Genomic DNA, 20,687 nt, shown 5'->3' with positions numbered 1-20,687 from the left:
CACAGGCTTGTTATTTTATGCTTATGATGGGATACACCAAGTGAGAACACAGCCGTAGATTTCACAAAACTCTTCCTAACTTAAGACTAATCTTAGGACTTCAGACGAGTCCCAACCCTATACTGTAGCATGCAGACCTTAAGATTAATCCTAAGTTAGGACGAGTTTCTCGTCCTAACTCGAGATAAGACGAGTCCTAACTCTTTCTGAAATCGACGGCTGGTCTTTGACGATTACCAAACGTGTACAGTGCAGTGCCTTTAGATCCATGGATCTATTATATTTATTGGATAATTCGCCTCTCCAAAACTTTTGAATAATATAAGGAGTGATTTCAATTTTCACTGGAAACTTTAGGGTCAATGTTGCCTTTTGTTTGTTCTAATTCAGTTGGATTTAATTTTTTCCATTTTTAGCACTGAGCATTCCGTCGAACCTCGAGGGCGGCAAACTGGACAAGACTAACGGACTCGTGCTGACCAATAACAGGTAATTCTTCACCTTCAGTGTATTCAAGTTATCAATACTTGGTTTTTCCCCTGTTTTTCATTATGACTTCATATAACTCTTGTGTATTCTTTAAGGTAATTTTTAGCTGCTTTTGTTCTGTATTCTTGTGTATTTTATTGTATGTATCCAGCCGTCGGTTTTACAAATGTCGTTCTAACTTAGGACTAGTCCTACATGTAGGACTCTTTAGGAAAAAGCTTGCTTGCCCTGAACCATGATCCATAAGCCTTTTTGAGGTATGGCGGACGTGATATGCGCGCATCACACGCCGCGACTGATGCCACGCTCACCATGTTGGTGGTCATTAGGTTTACGTGTAAACGCTGCGTCGCCTAAAATGCGCTTTTCACTGAATAACATACGTTCTATTTGTATGGTCAATACGCACAAATTTACCACAACTTTACAGTGTTGTAGCATTGTGTCCGCCATACCTCAAAAAGGCTTATGGCAACTGTCTCTTTAATCTGTGGAATTTAATCTTAAATGGTAAATTGTGACAAAGCCAGTCATTGTACATTATTCAAATCTAATTTGCAAATGTCATTTATTTTTAAAAAAAACGAAAAAAATAACCGAAATTTTTTTAAATTTTTATTAATGGTTTATTTATTTCATCAAAAGGCACTAGCAGTTACAAAAAAAAACCTGAATTGATTTTAAGGGCGTAATTACAAAAATATGTATATTTTTTGTGGATGGGGGGTGTCTATTTTATGTGAAACCACCTTTGTTAATGTAGCAAATTTGTTTGACTGTTTTCTGTCCCTGTGTTCCCTACTAACCACACACTCAAGCTGCATACCGGTGCATACATGTAGCTCTAACCGAATCAAGAAAGAGGGTTTGGATGTAAGTGAAGATGATTGGTACGATCGACGGGACGATCGACCAAATCAACCAAACGTCATCAACCCCACCAGACCAAGGAAGAAGGATAGGTCCACAAGGTATAGGGTGCTTTCATATCAGAACTGGTGGTGGGTACAGGTGGTGGACAAACTGTGTATTATTTACTACATGTAAATGTTAAAAACAACTAATGTTATTCAACTTTTCTGCTGTAGGGCTCAAATTCATTATTTTTTTTTTTTTTTTTTTTTTTTTTTTTTGGGGGGGGGGGGGAGATTTTTGTTTTAGCTCAGAATTTTTGCTGGACCAGGAATGATATTATTCAAGACCAGAATCAAAATGAGAAAAAAAAAAACGTTGTCACAGGTTTTTTTATGCTTGCAGTCTTCATCTGAAAGCACACACGTGTGTTTTTTTCTTTCGATATTTTCTTGCAACTTTGATGACCAATCGATGCCATATTTTTAACAGGTGTGTTATTTTATGAAATATGTTGGGATACACCAAGTGAGAAGACTGGTCTTTGACAACTACCAAAAGTATACCCTGCCTTTAAAGGCAGTGTGGACACTATTGGTAATTGCTCAAAATAATCATCAGCATAAAACATCACTTGGTAACAAGTAATGGGGAGAGGTTGATGGTATAAAACATTGTGAGAAACGGCTCCCTCTGAAGTGAAAAAGTTTTCGAGAAAGAAGTAATTTTCCACGAATTTGATTTTGAGAGTTAAGTTTAGAATTTGAGGTCTCAAAATCAACCATCTAAAAGCACACAACTTCGTGGGTCTTTCATAGTTATCTTGCAACTCCGATGTCCAATTGAGCTCAAATTTTCACAGGTTTGTTATTTTATGCGTAATGTTGAGATACACCAAGTGAGAAAGACTGGTCTTTGACATTTACCAAAAGTATACCCTGCCTTTAACCATTACTCTTGTCATGGTTGATTGTTGATATGTTTTTTCATATCTATCAAGTGATATTGTTCAAATTGGTAGAAGACAGCATGTTCATATTGGTAGAAGACAGCATCTGTCTTGGGTATTTTTAAAATTTCTTTTTTAAGTATTTTTTTATAAATAAGATCTTGGTAACGTCTTTTTAAGGTCTTTAAAGGATTTGGGTACTTTTTATAGGACAAAAAAAAAATGTGCACATATTTACATTAAACTTACATAGTTTAAAGATACTGATGGTAGAAAGCTTCCCTGAAAATATTACGGAATATTACTTGCTGAGGTGCTGTAGTTTTTGAGAAATGAGTAAAACAATGTCATGTAAATAATTTTTGTCTCAGTGATCATGAGACGAAAATTATTTGAGCATGTAAAAACGTATTTTCCTGACAATGATTTACTCATTTCTTAAAAACTACATGTACAGCACCTCAGCAACTAATATTCTTAGGTGAGGTTTCTACTGTCATTATCTTCAAACAGTGAAAATTTAATGTAAATCTTAGGACATTGTGTTTTTTAATTACAAAAAGTACCCAAATTCTTTAAGCACAGTTAGTGTAACATATTATGCCAATAATTAAATATTTATGAGTGCAATGATGAGAATGTCGTCATGAGTTGAATGATGGAATAACTCGACTCTTTGAGTCGAACATTCAAACTTTCAACAAATGAAAATATTCTCTCCCTTGCGTGAATGCAAAACATTTATTATTCTTTTTGTATAACACCCAGGTAGATCTGTGTCAATTGGAAGGGGGAAAACAAAAAAACAATTACGCAAATTTTTTACAAGATTGTACCATGGCATCCACTACGAGGCCACTTTGTACTCAGCTGTGAAAGGCTGGTTTGTAGTCAATTGCGCGATTATTATCATCAATGCTGAAGGGCGTGATTGTCTTCAGCAACTAGCACTGATGCCCCTGCGATGACTATAAAACACTTTTTTATAGTTGCACGTCAAGCGTCCAGCCTCCCAACCATTGCGCAAGCGGACGCTGGCCTGCGCATGCACACACAGGGTGTTCTAAAAAGCAAAAAAGGATGGAATGAAAACGCACGCTGTGACTTATGAAAGTCGCGTGACCTCCAGTTCTCCAATCAAATGACTAGGTTCTACTTGGGCATTATGTCATAACACATTACTCATAATCATTGGTTTATTTAGAATAGTTGTTTTAAAGCCATTATACACTTTCGGAACAGAAAAACAAAAAAAAAGTTCACAGATTTACAAATAACTTACAGGGCTTACAGAAGGTAATGGTAAAAGACTTCTCTTGAAATATTATTTCATGAAATTTGAGAAAACATTAAAACAATTATCAATTCTCGATAGCGAGAATTACGGAGTTACTGTAAACACATGTCATGACACGGCAAAACGTGCGGAAACAAGAGTGGGTTTTCCCGTTATTTTCTCCCGACTCCGATGACCGATTGAGCCTAAATTTTCACAGGTTTGTTTTTTTATATAGAAGTTGTGATACACGAAGTGTGGGCCTTTGGACAATACTGTTTACCGAAAGTGTCCAATGGCTTTAAACCACAATGATTGAACTATGGCACACCATTCATGTCATTTTTTGTATCAAGCGAAAAAGGCACTCTTCTGCAATGCATACATTTATACTTGTACATCACTAATTTTTATATTTGTACATCCTTTGTTAAAAACCTACTTCTATTTGCAGCGGGTGTTTTTCGTTGTGCTACTACATGTATGATATGAAAACAATATTTATTCATTTGTTTCTTGTACTGCACCTTTTCATCAGTTATGCTTTTCGTCGTCGAATCCGCTTTGACCGACCACGTCCATGCGTGGGGTCACTTGGTCATCTTCTTCTAAGGATGAAATTGACAAATGGTGAACGCAACATGAAGCCAACTTGGTGGGTGTGTGTGGGTGTGTGTCAGGGTGTTTGACACATTGTTTGTGTGGGTGTCTGCCTTGGGTTTGATTTGGTTCACAGGTGATTGCGGTGCTTTCCTTCATCACTTGCATGTTTATCTTAATGTGAGGATTTATTATTTTGATGATTTTGACGATACTGGGCACTTTTTTAATTTCCAGATAACCCTTGGTTTTCCAAACGGGGCCCGATATCATAAACATGCTTAAGCACAAAAATAGCTAAGCACAACAAACAAATCCTGACCTGGATAAGGTTACCAGCCAAACTTCCATGTCACGTGTACAATTTGTGACTGGTATCCTGCTCAAAATTGCTAAGCAGGGAATTTTTAAGTTGTAATTTACCAACTGAGCTATCTAGCCCTTAATGTTGGCAGTTTCCCTTGATCCCTCTGCTGCCGTTTCCAAGGTTGTATTGTGTGAACTTGGGTGTGGTCCATGGCTACACGGCAGTCACAGGTTGAATAGCTTCTGACTGGACCCCCCCCCCATCACCCCCAACAAAGATAGGGAGACTGCCAGCAGCATGGATGTATAGATAAGTTTATAGAGCGCCGGCATGACAATCAGGAGGTGACATGTTCGAGTCCCGCTCTAGTCATTTTTTCTCTTGAAATTCCGATACAGAAATGTTTTTTTTCTTTTTCTGGTTGGGTGTTTGATTCCAGTAGCGTTCCGCTATCGATAAAGTATCAAAATGTTGATTCTCACATCACTCAACAATATCATATCCATTAACATTGCCATTTAATTTCCATTTGGGAAACTGAGTTCATTAACCGTAGAGCTTTTGTAGTTATTAGAATCCCCCTGTGGAAAAGGAACAGCTAGATTAAAAAGCGTCTTCCCCAGCACTTTTAATGGGTGCGTTCGATTACCTTCCTCGGGTCGACCCTGCGGTGCTCATCCGGGTGAGCCCCTGACAAGAGTTAATCGAATAATCCCACTCGTTCTTTCGTGGTGACATCATATGCACCTCGGGCCAGCCCCAAGTGACCCACTCCACAAGCAGGGCACTGGGGGCTGACCTGGGTGAGCCCCTGAAATGACGTCAAAACTATTCGAACGTATTGGGGGCAGATCGTTGTCGACCTAGGGAAGCTAATCGAACGCACCCATTGTTAAAGATTTTTCTAGCTGATGAAACTTGTAGGTACATGTAGGTCCAATCTACTTGCTATAATAATAGCTAGAATGATTCTTAGATCATACAAATCACTGGAGAATTAAGGTGACAGAAATCTACTTGCAAATAGCTGAAATGTTAATCTTTCATTCGTGTATGCTGCAGAGAGAGAGAGATGCGGTTGTAACCCGCCGTCTCCCCGTTAAATGTAGATGGATTCGACGTTCTTGTGAAAATACTGTTGCATTTCTCTGCTGTTTTCTCAGCAAGTAGCCACTGCATTGCAGTTGAATTTTTCATACATGACTTTTATTGTATCTTCTTCAATAATGTGGTCCTTAGAATAAATCAGTAATTAGGCTTAAAAAAAAACCACTCTATGACCCAACCTTTAAATTGAAATTTTTACAGCAAACTTTTCCTCACGTACCTCTATCAAACACATTGCCAGTGATTGACAGAACATGTTTTGGTTTGTACAAAATTATTTAATGATTATTGGTACAAACGGTCACAGTTTGGCAATCTGCTGTTTGTTTTTATCAATAAACCATTTCAAATAAAAATGTGATATGAGCAGTGTTTGAACTTCCCAATAAAAGCCAATAAGCCATTTGCAAGTTCGATTTGAATAAAGTCTTATGTCTTGCTGAGTTACAAATTACCGCTTTCATTGGAATTCCTCAGGCTATAAAGACAGTTGCTATGTCAAGTGGTTTGGGCAAGCCTTTGCATATAGCAACCTTACCTGGTTCAATTGTGCCATTATACATACTCATTCAGATAGTCTCGATAGTCTGAGGAATTCAAATTTAATTGGTATCGTGATCAAGCACGTCATTGTACCAGACAACATTCAAATCTAACATGCAAATGGCTTATTGAATGAAATGTCTTGCTGTCAGAGTTTTCTATCAAAATTTAGAGGGTGTTTTCCGTGTGAGTTCTCGCTAACAATAATATGATTAAGACTAGGGTGTAAAGTTCACGGCATGGAGAGTAATTACATGAGAACTCCTCACCAAGATTAACCACAATGCAGTTCACTTCCTCTCATTCCTTCCTCTTCCTTGGTAACCATTTCCCTAGCAACCATCATCTTCACTTCATCAGTGGTGGTGGTTTTGATTGGATGCAACATCTCCTTGTCACACTCACTGGTATTGGGATGGCTTGACCCTTGACCCTAACAGCACTTAACCCCTAACCTACTTGAAACCACCACATTCCAACACACTGCGTACCAACATTTTTGGGGAAACGTCCACAAGATGGTCGGACTTGTAGCTCAGACATTTTACTGCAGCGGGATTTTGTTTATACATGAACTAAAAAAGCGAATTGATACTTTAGAACAAAACAGTAAGAGAAGATTTACTTCTTCTGTTTCATGCGTGATATTCTGCAGTTTGAAAGATATGTGTGAGACTGAAACTCAACATTTGAACATCGTTCTTTTGAGATAAAGATGTTGAATTGAAAGAAAAAGGAAAAAAAAAACACTAGTCTTGTCCTGTCTTGAGCTTATTTGCTCGACACTGAAACCTCAGGCCATCGGTCCTGTAAAATGTTTGACTTGCATTAGCTCTGCTGCAATGCATCAATTGTTGGAATTTGACGGATTCTGGGTGATAAGAAGTTGATAGAAACGATTGTTTTGTTTAATTTTTGAAGACAGTGTTTTTTTCTTTGCCGTCATGTTAAAGTTAACCTTAACTTTTTTTATTCCCTTACTTTCTCCTTGCTTGACCTGTTTGCTCTCCCTTGCACATGAACCCTCAGCACCAGTAGGTAAGTGGTTTTTAAGAAGTCGTAAAAATGTCGTCTTCTTTTTTTCTTAATTCCATGTTACACAAGGCAGGTAACAGGCAACCAGGGCCCAGATTCATGGCTCTGCCTAACGCCAAATTCTGCGCTTGCGATCACTGTTCTCTGCTTATAGGGCAAGTGCAAAATTTCTGCTCTATCTGTGTAGCCTAGTAACGTGGAGTGCGTATGCGCACAAGACAAAATTACCTTAGACCTAAGAAATACGTTTGATGTAAGCGCAGAATACTCTGAGCTTCCGCGAGCACAAGAGAAGCATTCATTCACTAAGTAAAACATTTATTTGTTGAATCCGACTTATTTTTCTAAATTGAAGCACATTTAAAAATAAATGAGCTTTAGCTTATTGCAATTAATGTCCCTATAGCACTGAATCAACAAATTAAAAGTTGCATGAAGACTGTAAACTTGTACCCAAGACAAGTAATTGTTGGAGTAAAACTGCAAAATCTAAAAGTAACATTTCTATTTTGGAAACGCCTTTTAGAAATAACAAAAGCTTTGCAGCTTCAACGTTCAAATGCACCTGTACGCTATGAATCAATGGTCTTTATTTAAGTGCACAATTTTTGTTGATATTAATTCTTAAAAATTACGTTTGTGTTTGTATCCTTGATGTTAAAAAATAACTCAGAACCAACATGTCTCTCAAAAGAGTTCTTATACATTACACTTGATTCAAGTCCCATTCTCGTGTGAGAGGTCCCTAAGCTATTACCTCAACTTACTATGAAACAACCCGTAGCATACAATACAGTGCGCGCTCGCCGTCAAAATGTGGTCCCGAGAATGGGACTTGACGAGGTCGTTTCTTACTCTGCACGTTGTTATCGGAAAATCTCCCCAAATGGGGAGATGTACAAAATGTATTTCAATCATCAACTAAGTACTTAACCCACAAACAACAAATGAACTAGTCTTTTTTTTTTTAGTGCGTTTGATTGGTCAAAACATATCATGCAGCAATGTTACATATTCATAAGTGAATACATTTACATGTACATACCAGGCGACTGCAACATCGTCAAGTCCCTGTCCCGCATGCAGAACAGGTTTTGGAATGCAGAGCATCACAAAACAGTTATTTCCTGGGGGATGGCACGGGATTGGGACTTGAGTCAAGTCTACTTAAACATTGGTTCAGGGCTTGAATTTGGAGGGAAAATCCACAAGACAACAGGGGCTTGTTGCTCCATTTTTGCTGGACCATTTATTTTTTAACAAGACCGTGAATCAAAATGAGAAAAAAATACTCTCTGACAAAGCTTATAACAAGCATTTAACTGTTTTTGTTTGAATAAGCACCAAGACTTTTGGAGAAGGGCTTGTTGCTCAATATTTGCTGGACCAAAAATTGGCTTTTCCAAGACCAGAATCAAAATGAGAAAAACTCCTTTCCGACTAAGCAAGACCAGAATCAAAATGAGACAAAATACTTTCTGACAAAGCTCATAACAAGCATTTAACTGTTTTTGTTTGAACAAGCACCAAGACTTTCGGAGAAGGGCTTGTTGCTCAATATTTGCTGGACCAAAAATTGGCAGTGTTCAGTTCGAGCCCTGTGGTTGTATCCGCAGTTTACAATTTTATATTTTCTTACCATGCAAACCTTCAAACATCACTTATCCTTGACATTACCCGTAGCTTGTTGTCATGTAGTTCTGAAATATTATTCTTGAAGTTTGATTTTACAGAGCAGCTATTTCTTTTAGTAACGGACAACTTTATTATCTTAGGGTGAGTCCACGCTTCAAGCATCTTCCAGATGTCTTCGATGGGGATGTGACTTATCAGTTTGACTCCACCGGAATGTTCCATTGGTGCAAGGAGAGAACGTCAGCTTATGCACTCTTGGTGAGTTTTTTTTTTTTTTTTTTTTTTTGGGTCGTCGCCATATCCTCCAACATCCTCCAAAATGTGGCTTGTTTTTGTCAAAGGCAGTGGACACTATTGGTTATAACTCAAAATCATTATAAGCATAAAATCGTACTTGGTAACAAGTAATTGGGAGAGTTTGATTGTACAAAAAACCCTGTGAGAAACGGCTCCAACTGAAGTGACGTAGTTTTCGTGAAAGAAGTAATTTTCCACCAATTTGATTATCCTCAGAACAAGATTTTGAGGTCTCGAAATCAAGCATCTGAAAACACACAACTTCGTGTGACAGGGGTGTTTGTTCTTTCATACAGTAGTTATCTTGCAACTTTGGCGACCAATTGAGCTCAAACTTTCACAGGTTTGTTATTTTATGCATATGTTGAGATACACCGAGTGAGAAGACTGGTCTTTGACAATTACCTTGATAGTTTTTAAAAACTTTTTCTTAATAGTTTCTAAAACTTTGCATTGAACTTCTTGATCTTTTATAGACACGCGAAGAGGCACAACAGACGAACTTGTCTGGTCACGTTGTAGTCTGTGTGTTCGGACATAGAAACTCCCCGCTTATTGGGATGAGAAACTTTGTGATGCCGCTGAGAGCGAGTAACTTTCATCTTGAGGAGCTCAAGACGATTGTCGTGTTAGGAGATCTTCAGTATATCGTCAGGGAATGGGAGACGTTGAAGAACTTCCCCAAAGTCTATATCATGAATGTAAGTTTTACCGTGGTGATTTCTTTGGTTAGATGTTTATGTAAAAATGAATGGAATATCAGATAAACCCAAGACATTGTCAAAACAGTTTCAAAACAGGACTCGAACAGAACTCGAACCCACATTCTGCTAATCAGAAATACAAAAGAGCTTGTATCAGCTCGGCCTTGACAAGCAACAAACTGAATTAATAAAACTGAATTAATTTTAATGAGTTGCCTTTTATCTTTATACCCTGATGCTCATTTGCAACTATTTTGGACCTAATCAAAGAGATCAGCAGACCTCCGTAGAAAGTTTTTCAAAATTTAAAAACTGTTGAAAATATCCATGAACTCTATGGGTGCGTTCGGTTAGCTTCCCTGGGTCGCCCCTGGTCTGCACGGTATGTTCCGAATAGCTTTGACGGGGCTCACCTGGGTCAGCCCCCAGTGCCCTGCTTGTGGAGTGGGTCACTTGGGGGTGACCTGTACATGCCGTCACCAGGCGAGTGCGATCGTTTGATTAGACCTTGTCAGGGGCTCACCCGAGTGTACTTTCCAATAATTCACGATGTGAAAATATCTGTACTGACAGGTTGTAGTGACTGAATTGATTAACGTTGAGTAATTGTGAACTGTTTAAAATCCTTGAAGGGTTCACCACTCAGCCGAGCTGATCTACGCGCCGCCAACGTCAATCAGTGCGACATGTGTGTCATCCTCTCGGCCAACGACAGCACGTCCGAGGATCAGAGCCTCCAAGACAAGGAGACCATCTTAGCGTCGTTGAATCTGAAGGCGATGATGTTCGACGACTCAGTGGGGCTCCTCGTCGCTCAAGAACAAGGTGAAGATGAGGAGGATTCAGAGGGAGATGTTGGTCCTGGATCTTCATCTGAGGAGGAAGATGAGGAGGAAGATGATGAGGGTCCGTCAGGACCGTCGGGACCGTCGGATTACACGGATGTGCTGAAGACAACGGATGACAGTGACGGTGATTGACGCTGTGGTCAAACCAAACCCCGCCTCCCCACCTGTCGGACCCTGTGACATAAACCTTGGCATGACTGTTTCTCTCTTGTATTGTTTCCTTTTGTCTTCTCTGTATATACTCTCTCAATCTTCTCGCTGCCTCTTATCTCATTGTCTTGTGCCCAAGAGCCCTAATACCCATGTGTTTAATTTCTCTCATTATTGTTTTCTGTCTTGGAGCCAACCTACTTTCTCTTGCACCGTCTTGTCTGTGCTTCTCTGTCAAACTTACTACAAACAACTTATCTCGAAAGAGTCGATAGAAGAGACAATAGAATTAACTATAAATAGTAAACTTGCCAGTACTAAAAAAACTGTTTGAGGAGTGTCTGAAAAGAGCCATTGTGGTCTTGATGTTTTGAAATGGTTTTAACTCTGAAGACAAGCAGAGTATACTGTTCAAAATTGGCTCGCTTCAGATCATAGCCAACACCCTTCTAAAAGAGATTTTACACATGGTTGTACCCAGAGGTTTACTATTTATAGTTATTTCTTATCTTATTTCACACCATGTGAAGATTCTAACACCAGGTACCAAATTTCTTGACTATTGTTGATCTCTCGTGCATGGTATTGCCTGTGTTTCTTCGCCCACTCACTACAAGCTATTTATGTTGATATGACTTCAGACAAGATTAAAGTGTTGTTCACCCTGTGGATGTAGTCTTGGTGCAAGACGTTTTCATTCACTATCACTCAACTATCGCGATTCCCCAGCTCTAAAGGTTGACTAACTCAACAAGAACATCTTGCACCAAGACTACTGTGGATAATGCACAATATTTCTTCACGAGTTGGAATGAAATTGATTTTGGAATCGGGGGGGGGGGAAAAAAAAGAGCTGCATGGATTGTGTTTGAACTGCATGGTTCTTTTTGGGAAGTTTTTAAATGAGAGTCCAAAATGGTGACTTCGGCTAGAGCTACGGCTAGATCAGTGCGTCTGCCAGTGCTGAAGAATAGGCAGACGCACATGATCTAGCCGTAGCTCTAGCCGAAGTCACTGTTTCGGACACGGCCTAAGTTCCACTGTTGCATGCTCATCAGCGCACTTACCATGAGTGGTTGTGTATCGATTATAGACACACAATATTAGGTGACCTTTATGATAACGAAGAAGTAGCTGTGAGAAAACAAGACTTCTAAATCATACCATGTTGTACGGTGGTCAACTTGGACCAATTCAAAATGGTCAAGATGACCTCTGAGAAGGTTGCAAGATTTTAAAGCCAAGCATCAAAGAATTATGGGATGTTATGGCCAAGCGGTCTAAGCCAGTGGACTTGAGTTCTGTAATTTACAGAATGTGGGTTCAAATCTTGCCCTAGTCGGCGACACTTGTGTCCTTTCAAGAGCAAGGCACTTTATCATAATTGCTTCTCTCCATCCAGGAGCACAACAGGGTACCGGCTTGGGATGTAACTTATAGACAGGCATCCTGTCCAGGGGAAATATTCTTGTTCGTTTAATGCTTTAAAGGAAACCCGATAAAAACACCATCCTGATGAGCCTAGTTACGGGCTTCAGACATAAGAATTATAATAACATACAGTGCTTTAATGTAGCTCTATCTCAAAGGGCATGATAAAAGCGCTTTACAATGAAACATTACGAAAAAATATACACAAAAGTTGTGAAAAATAGACAAAGCAAAACAAATTAATAAATAAATAAACACCTTTTTTTTAATTACTGGATCATATTTCATTGGAATTGGACATGATGAAGGGTTGCACCATGAAATACTCTCAAGGGATCCTTTCGTGACTTTTTTACTTTTTTCTCTCGCCCATCTTAAGCTCTTTTATTTCTCTCATCTTCCTCAAAATTCTGATGTTCCGAGTTGACATTTCCCTATTTTATTCTCATCTTTTCCACTTTTTTTCCCCTATTCATTCTTTTATTTTATCCTGATAATTGTACCTTGACTGGAAGGTCATCCAAGGTCAAATGTCACCCAAGGTCAAAGGTCACCCTAGGTCACAAGTCATCCAAGCTCGGCACATCCTTGTCATTCCGTTAAGTGACATAAAGCACACGTACACCCATAGGGCTCTTTTTGAATCCACGGCTTTGGCTTTCGGATTTGACTTCCATTCTCTAGTCTGAATCCCTGAACTCAGAGCAGGGGTATAGTCCAAACAACTGAGGGGCCTAGCTACAATCCCGGCCATATCTCGTTAGGCCCCCCTGCCCCCTTTCAATGTTGGTTCCAATTTGCGGTCTTCTTCTGCGTTACAGTCGACATTGAGCAGTGGGCCGGACGGGCCCCCCTGCCCACTTTCAATGTTGGTTCCAATTTGCAGTCTTCTTCTGCGTTACAGTCGACATTGAGCAGTGGGCCGGACGGGCCCCCCTGCCCACTTTCAATGTTGGTTCCAATTTGCGGTCTTCTGCGTTACAGTCGACATTGAGCGAGGGGACGGAGGGGCGGGGGAGAGAATGTTTATTGTCAATGGGAAGTGTACAGGGAATGGTTTTATATAACGTTAGGAATGGGTGGCCCAAGGATTTTGGCCGGGATTTGTAGCCTGAGCCGAATCTGAAGCCGAAGCCGTGGAATCGAAAAGGGCCATAGTAACTCACAGTGTGTTCCTTTTATAGATGCTCTGATAATGTGATTTATAAAGGCAATTTTAAATGATTTGGGGGTTATAAAACGGGGAAAAATGATTAGAGTGGAACTTTAATCTGCTGGGTTTGTTTTGCTTGAAAATTACTTAATTATTTAATCAAATAGTAATACTCTAATATTTAAGCTTGTATATTTTATGCTTGAATTTTGTTTTACTAATAATTGATACTAAACACTAAGTATTACTCAAAGATTTCAAGGTTGTATTTGTACGAATAATAAATAAGAGGAATGCTCAGGATACTTTGAGAAGATTCACCAAAAATTCTCTCTCTCGCATTCTGTGCATTCCGACATTCTTAGAACAATCCGATAGATCTACTCCGCGGTAGTAGAATATAGAGACAGTTCTCTATAAAGAAAAACTCTTCCTGGCAGGTATATACACGGTATATACACACATGGTGTTACCGCAAATCAAATATATATTAAGTAGGATTTGAAACTTTGCAAGGTGGTGGAAATATTATATGGAAAGGTTTGTGGTAACACCATGCAATGACTATCTCTAAATGAGATGGGGTGGTCCTGAAAAGAACCGCTGGTTTCAACTTGTGGTTTCGATCAGTATGCTCTGATCGTCTTCTGGAGAAAGCAGAGCATACTGATCGAAACGTCGAGTTGAAACCAGCGGTTCTTTTCAGAACCGCCCCAACTCATTTAGAGATAGTCATTATGTACATGGTGTTAACGAAAACCTTTCCATATCAAATATATATAGATACCTCATCATGCAATGCCTCAAATAATGTATACATTCTAAGAATTCCTAATTTAATTTCTGTGGGTGAACTCTTTTGACAGCGATTATGCCGATGCAACTCCCTCGAATGGACAGTCCGAGGAGGGATAACCCAGGGCGGAGAGGATCCGCTGTGGGAGCCAACGTTCCGATGATAACTGAATTGGGTGAGTGCACCAATGATAAATCAAAATTGTTGTTTTTTTATGTAGGGTTTTATGGCGTCTCAAAGGGCTTAACATTAGTACCCCTGGTCACTGGGTGAATTAGTATACAGTCTGTGCTGCCAAAATATGTAGCGCTCTAAGCTAAATCAAACACAAGAACCATCTCTGCCCTAACAGGTACCCATTTACCCCTGGGGTGGAGAGAAGCAATTTTAGTTAAGTATCTTGCTTAGGAACTAAAGTGTCACGACCGGGACTCGAAGCCATACTCTGCTAAGCAGAAGCACTCGCAGAGCTTGAGTCCGTTGCTCTACCAGCTCTACCACGACCCGGCCCGGGGCCAACCACCCCTTGGCCATAACGCCCATTGGCTATTCACCAAGATCCCGTAATTTTGGCAAGGCACTTAACTTGTGTTGTACTGCTGTGATAGATACCTGTTTAACAATTTTTGGTAACAAGCAATGGAGAGCTGTTGATAGTTTACAACATTGTGACGAACAGCTCCCTCTGAAGTAACATAGTTTTTGAGAAAGAGGTAATTTATTACTCAAATGATAAGAGACTTCATATGCTGGGATACACCAAGTGAGAATACTGGTCTCTGACAATTACGAAATGTGTTCACAGTGCCTTTATTTCCGCATTTTAGGTTTGTGCTTTACATGTATGTTTGTTTTCTTTTCATTTCTAGTGAACGACTGCAACGTGCAATTCTTGGATCAGGATGACGATGATGATCCTAACACAGAACTCTACCTAACTCAGCCTTTTGCTTGTGGTACAGCTTTTGCTGTTAGTGTACTTGACTCCCTGATGAGTGCTGTAAGTATACAAGAGACTCTTCCCCCTCCCTCTCTTCCCTTCCCCACCCCCCCCTCCCCCCCCCCTCCCCCCACCCCTCCGCAACTGAGGAGGTATGATATTGCCATTGGAAGAAGGATTTAAAAGCAGAGCGTGGGTGGGAGCCTCGGTCGTGACACTTGTGTCCTTAAGCAAGACACTTTAATGTTTCGTCCTTCGGGTGGGATGTAATGATATTTATGAACCATTTTTGTATTACGTATATCACAATCACAGAGAAGTCTCTATGCGCTTTGAGATGAAAACAAAAGAGAAAAGCCGTTGGTCCCATGTATTGTGTATCGTATGTAAAAGAACCCAGTGCACTTTATCCAAAATAGAAGGGGTTCACCCTAGTGTTCCTGGCTGTGGCTACTGAGTGCACCGTAGCACCTTGTAAACCCTTATAAGGTGCTACATAATTGGGTCTCAGAATTATTTTAACTTCAATAACCCATATTTCTGTATAATGTATATATACTAAGCGCCTTGAGTACCTTATGTGCGCTATATAAGACTTTTGGTATTATTATTATTATTATTATTTACTGTTTCTTGCATAGCGCTCAAATCATCACTCGATGATGTAGCGCACCAAGCTAAATCAATCACAAGAACCATCTCTGCCCTCACAGGTACCCATTTACCCGGGCCCTGGGTGAAAAGAAACAATTTTAGTTGAGTGTCTAGCTCAAGTGTCATGACTGTAATTCGAATCATGTTTGGGAAAGAAAAAAAAACGTGTCTGTAAATATCAATATATTTGATTTTGTTTCAGACTTACTTCAATGTAATGCTCTCACCTTGATCAGAACGCTGATTACAGGGGGGTGCCACTCCCGAACTAGAGCAGATCTTAGCAGAAGGAGGCGATATGAAACCTGGTATGAGCACCCCTGATCTCTTAGCTAACAGAGATAGATGCAGAGTGGCGCAGATTCCGCTCATAGATGGCCCTCTATCGCAGTTTGGGGTAAGTATATTTTCAGACCCATTTTCTCTTTTGGTTTGTAGTTTTTTGTGTGTGATTTTGTGTGTCCCAAATTTATTTATCAATCAATTAAAGGCAGTGGACACTATCGGTAATTGTCAAAGACTAGCCTTCACAGTTGATGTATCTCAACATATGCATAAAATAACAAACCTGTGAAAATTGAGCTCAATCACTCATCGAACTTGCGAGATAATAATGAAAAGAAAAAAACACCCTAGTCGAACGAATTTGTGTGCGTTTAGATGGTTGATTTCGAGACCTCAAGTTCTAAATCTGAGGTCTCGAAAACAAAATTCGTGGAAAGTTACTTCTTTCTCGAAAACTATGGCACTTCAGAGGGAGCGGTTTCTCACAATGTTTTATACCATCAACCTCTCCCCATTAATCATCACCAAGAAAGGTTTTATGCAATAATTATTTTGAGTAATTACCAATAGTGTCCACTGCCTTTAAATAGTAAGTAGGATTTGAAACTTTGCATGGTGGAAGTATAGCTAAGAGAGGTCTATGGTAACACTCATGTGAAAATCTCTTTTGAGTAGTGTTGCTTCTGGAAAAATAAACGTTTGCTCTGATCGTTTGATTTTGATTTCTCCTGAAGACGATCTGAGCATACTGATCAAAATGTTCTTTTCAGAACCAACACTAGACTCAACAGAGATTTTCACATGTTATTGTCATTTAACCATGTTATACTCACCCGCAAGTTTACTATGTATAGTTAATTCATAATGGGTGCATTCGATTAGCTCCCTGGGTCGACCCTGCGGTGCTCACTCGGGTGAGCCCCCTGACAAGAGCTAATTGCTCGGAACACACTCCCAATCTGGTGGTGTTATCTTGCACATCGGGTCACCCCCAAGTGACCCACTCTACAAGCAGGGCACTGGGGGCTGACCCGGGGGGGGTGGGGGGGGGTGGGGGGGGGGGGGGGGAGGGGGGGGGGGGGGGGGGGGCCACAGACCGGGGGTCGACCCAGGGAAGCTTAAGGAATGCACCCATTACATGTATCTCATTCTTGACACTGTTATGACTTGAACTTTTGCAATTGAAAGTCTTTTAATATTTCCGTAACGCTTTCTCGTTGTACAACAGGATGGCGGGATGTATGGTGACCTATTTATTGGGGCCATTAAGAAGTTTGGGATGCTCTGTTTCGGTATCTACCGGTTCCGTGATTCATCCCTCTCCACTACCACTCCATCCTCCAAACGCTATGCCATCACAAACCCACCGTACGAGTTCCAACTCATGTCCACTGATCACGTGTTTGTCCTACGCCACTTTGACTCCCTACCCACCATCTAAGGCAAAAAGTCAAAGCCCGGGTCAACAAATGGGGGCAGTACAAGAAGAAGAAACGAAAGAAAGATAAAACTGAGAAAAGAAAACTCTGTTGGGAGTGTCGAGATGACCGCCCAAACTTCGACCCAATCATCACCGCCCTTGGTACCTGTTGCTAATGACAACAGCACTACAGTGTGCTGATAGTGAAAGGTCAAAAGTCAAGGGTCATCAGTCGACCTGAGGAGAGGAGCAGTTATGCATTAGACTGACATTAAGGAAAATGTTACACATGGAAAGTGGATGAAATCAGGAAATCGTTCTCTTGAGCAGAAGACCATTTTAAAGATCAGAGGTCAATATAATGGGGGCAGAAGTGGGATATGGTTGTTTAGAGGGTCGATTCTTAACTATTACATTATAGAATGTCAAGAATTGAGCAGTATTATGCTGTTTATATCAAGCGTGCATGCTGGTATGTGCATGTTTTACTTCTTGTGCATGATAGATGTATCTTTTATACATTTAAAGAAATACTGGTGGTGGGGTGAGACGTTAGATACAAATTAAATTGTATAAAATATTTATTTATGAAGGTGTTTATTTTTGTATATAAGTTTTCAGGAGACGGAACGTTTTTCTTTATTTATTTATGGCAAGTTTGGGCAAAAGTGCAAGTTAGATCTAGTCTGTTCTATCTGCAGGAATAATTTTCATTTATGAATTATTCTTCAAATGGTGGAACGTTAAGCAAGGAAAGTGTTTTGAAAAGGTTTTTTTAAGCCTGAGATTGTTTTGACGATTGACCATGATACCTTTGTTTACAAAGATAGCGACCTTTTGTACATTCCAGGGCGATTCTGGGCAGGCTGAGATACTACACATGGGCCCAATTCATAAAGCTGCTTAAAGGCAGTGGACACTAGTTGGTAATTACTCAAAAAAATTATTACCATAAAACCTTACTTGGTAACGAGTCATGGGGAGAGGTTGATAGTATAAAACATTGTGAGAAAGGGCTCCCTCTGAAGTAACGTAGTTTTTTGAGAAAAAAAGGAAATTTCCACGAATTTATTTTGAGACCCCAGATTTAGAATTGGGGGTCTCGAAATCAAGCATCTGAAAGCACACAACTTTCGTGTGACACGGGTGTTTTTCTTTCATTATTATTACCAAAGAGACTCAAATTTTCACAGGTTTGTTGTTTTATGCATATGTTGAGAAGACTGGTCTTTGATAATTACCAAAAAGGTAGCTAAGCAAAACAAAATAATGCTTACTAGAATAAGGTTACCTGCCAAACCATCATGTCACATGTACCCTATTAGTGACTGTATCCTGCTCATTTCTGCTTAGCAAAAAAAAGTAATATTTTCTGCTTTTAAAAGCAGCTCTATGAAATTGGGCCCAGCTCATGTGGGAATTAGTTTGACATTTCTGTAATAATTTCCACACAAATCCAAGTTTTATACAAAAATTTACATGTTTTAAGCTATTTGATGTGCTTTTCGGTTGGGTTGTGTACAAATCGTGCTGCAGGGAAGTCTAGGCTCAGTGCCTCTTTTGTGATGTCAAAGGTCACTTGTGAATGGTCTCTACAATTGGAACATTCAAAAGATTACTGAATTTTCATTTTGGTTTTACCAAAGGATAAATAGTTCAACTGCTGCAATTTTGTTTTACTTACAGTTGCATTATGTTCTTTGAACCTGTCATTTAAAATATGAATACTGTTCCTGCAGTCGATTTCACCAAACTCTTCTCAACTATCCAAAGGCGTTAGTATGCATTGAACCCATCCTTAGTTAGGACGAGTTACTCGTCCTAACTCGAGATAGGATTAATCCTAGCGTGTCGCGAAATTGGCTGCAAGTTTGTGCTTATGTATGTATATTAATTGGTTTGTTAAAAATCTGCTGTGGTAAACATTATATAAAGTTGTATATTTTTGGGGCTTTGCACTGGTCGTCGCAGTGGCTGAACACTATTTGTACATGTACTTACGATTTAAGAACAAAACTGTTATGTGCCTTGATTTTTAAGTAACGGACGAGACATGTGTATCCTTACCATCCATTCGTCCACACACTTACAGGAACACGTTGCCTTGGATCGGTCGAGTTGGTCTTTGAAAAGCATTTGAAACCAGTTTTTTATAAAATGCATACATATTGTCTTTTAAATGTAGAATATAATGATCCACACAAGTATCACTCGAAATTGCAATGTTTTCCTTTTACATCGTCGGCCATTTATGGAGTCAAAATTTTGACTCCACAAAATGGCCAACCGTATTTTCTTCGTGACGTACATGTAATAAAAGGAAACCAGGCAATTACGAGGTATCTTTGTGTGGATCATTATATTCTACTTTTAAATTATCTTTCTACCCTGATGCATTTAATAACAAATGGCTTCAAACGCTTTACAGAGACCAACTCGACCAATCCAAGGCAACGTGTTCCTTTAAAGATGTTATTGTTCCAGGTTCTGAGATGTGAGACTGATATCTCAGTGTAAATATTTTATCGAACTAGGATGAAAGGTTGCTGCCTGACACCTTCCCCTCATCCAAGAGGGAAAAAAATGAAATAAAATTATTTAACCATTACAGTTTTTTCAAACTACTTTTAATACTCGATATATACCCTCAGCAGTTTTATGGCTCAATAATCAGTACTTTTTATACAGGTAAATATTACTCCTACAGAAATCTCCTGCATGTACCATGGTATTAAATCTCTCATTATATCTGCGATGGAAACATTAAACAATCTATAACAAATGCTTAAATTCCACTCTCCTGTCTAAGCCCACAAGATCTTTTCCAAGTTTCTTAAAACTACCTATTCGGTGACTTTCTAATCTGGGCACAATTTCATAAAGCTGCTTTAGCACAGAAAGTAGCTAAGCACCAAAAAAAATATGCTTACCAAAATATGGTTACCAGCCAAACTGACATTTATAGTATCAAGTGGCTGGTATCCTGCTGATGTTTTGCTTAGAACAATCTGCTTAACAGCAGCTTATGATAAATGAGAGCCCAATATGCTCAATATTTTTAAAGCTGCTTAATTAGTAGTCGATTTAACAGAAAAATAGCAGGATACCACTCACAGATGGTGTATGTGAAATGGTAATTTGGCTGGGTTACCGTATTCTGGTAAGCATAATTTTATTGTGCTTAACACTTTCTGTGCTTGTAAGCAGCTCTGTGAA

At 39.5% G+C, this 20,687-nt stretch overlaps 1 protein-coding gene across 1 annotated transcript in view; it reads left to right on the top strand.

Annotated features, from left to right (window-relative positions):
* LOC139953084 (calcium-activated potassium channel subunit alpha-1-like) overlaps positions 1 to 18,097 on the top strand; it is a 99,964-nt gene extending 81,867 nt beyond the window's left edge. Inside the window, 15 exon segments of the mRNA XM_071952489.1 lie at positions 417 to 489; positions 1,308 to 1,460; positions 4,105 to 4,221; positions 8,934 to 9,051; positions 9,567 to 9,791; positions 10,427 to 10,766; positions 14,243 to 14,347; positions 15,042 to 15,172; positions 15,969 to 15,978; positions 15,981 to 16,015; positions 16,017 to 16,163; positions 17,280 to 17,474; positions 17,476 to 17,513; positions 17,515 to 17,572; positions 17,574 to 18,097. Of these exon segments, the coding sequence (XP_071808590.1) occupies positions 417 to 489; positions 1,308 to 1,460; positions 4,105 to 4,221; positions 8,934 to 9,051; positions 9,567 to 9,791; positions 10,427 to 10,766; positions 14,243 to 14,347; positions 15,042 to 15,172; positions 15,969 to 15,978; positions 15,981 to 16,015; positions 16,017 to 16,163; positions 17,280 to 17,474; positions 17,476 to 17,513; positions 17,515 to 17,572; positions 17,574 to 17,672 (1,844 nt within the window). The 3' untranslated portion in view covers positions 17,673 to 18,097.
* Positions 18,098 to 20,687: the final 2,590 nt, after the last annotated feature.

Source organism: Asterias amurensis, chromosome 21, assembly GCF_032118995.1.
Source record: "Asterias amurensis chromosome 21, ASM3211899v1".
Lineage (NCBI taxonomy): Eukaryota > Metazoa > Echinodermata > Asteroidea > Forcipulatida > Asteriidae > Asterias > Asterias amurensis.
The sequence above is the reverse complement of the archived record's forward strand: the minus strand, read 5'-3'. Positions and strand labels throughout refer to the sequence as shown.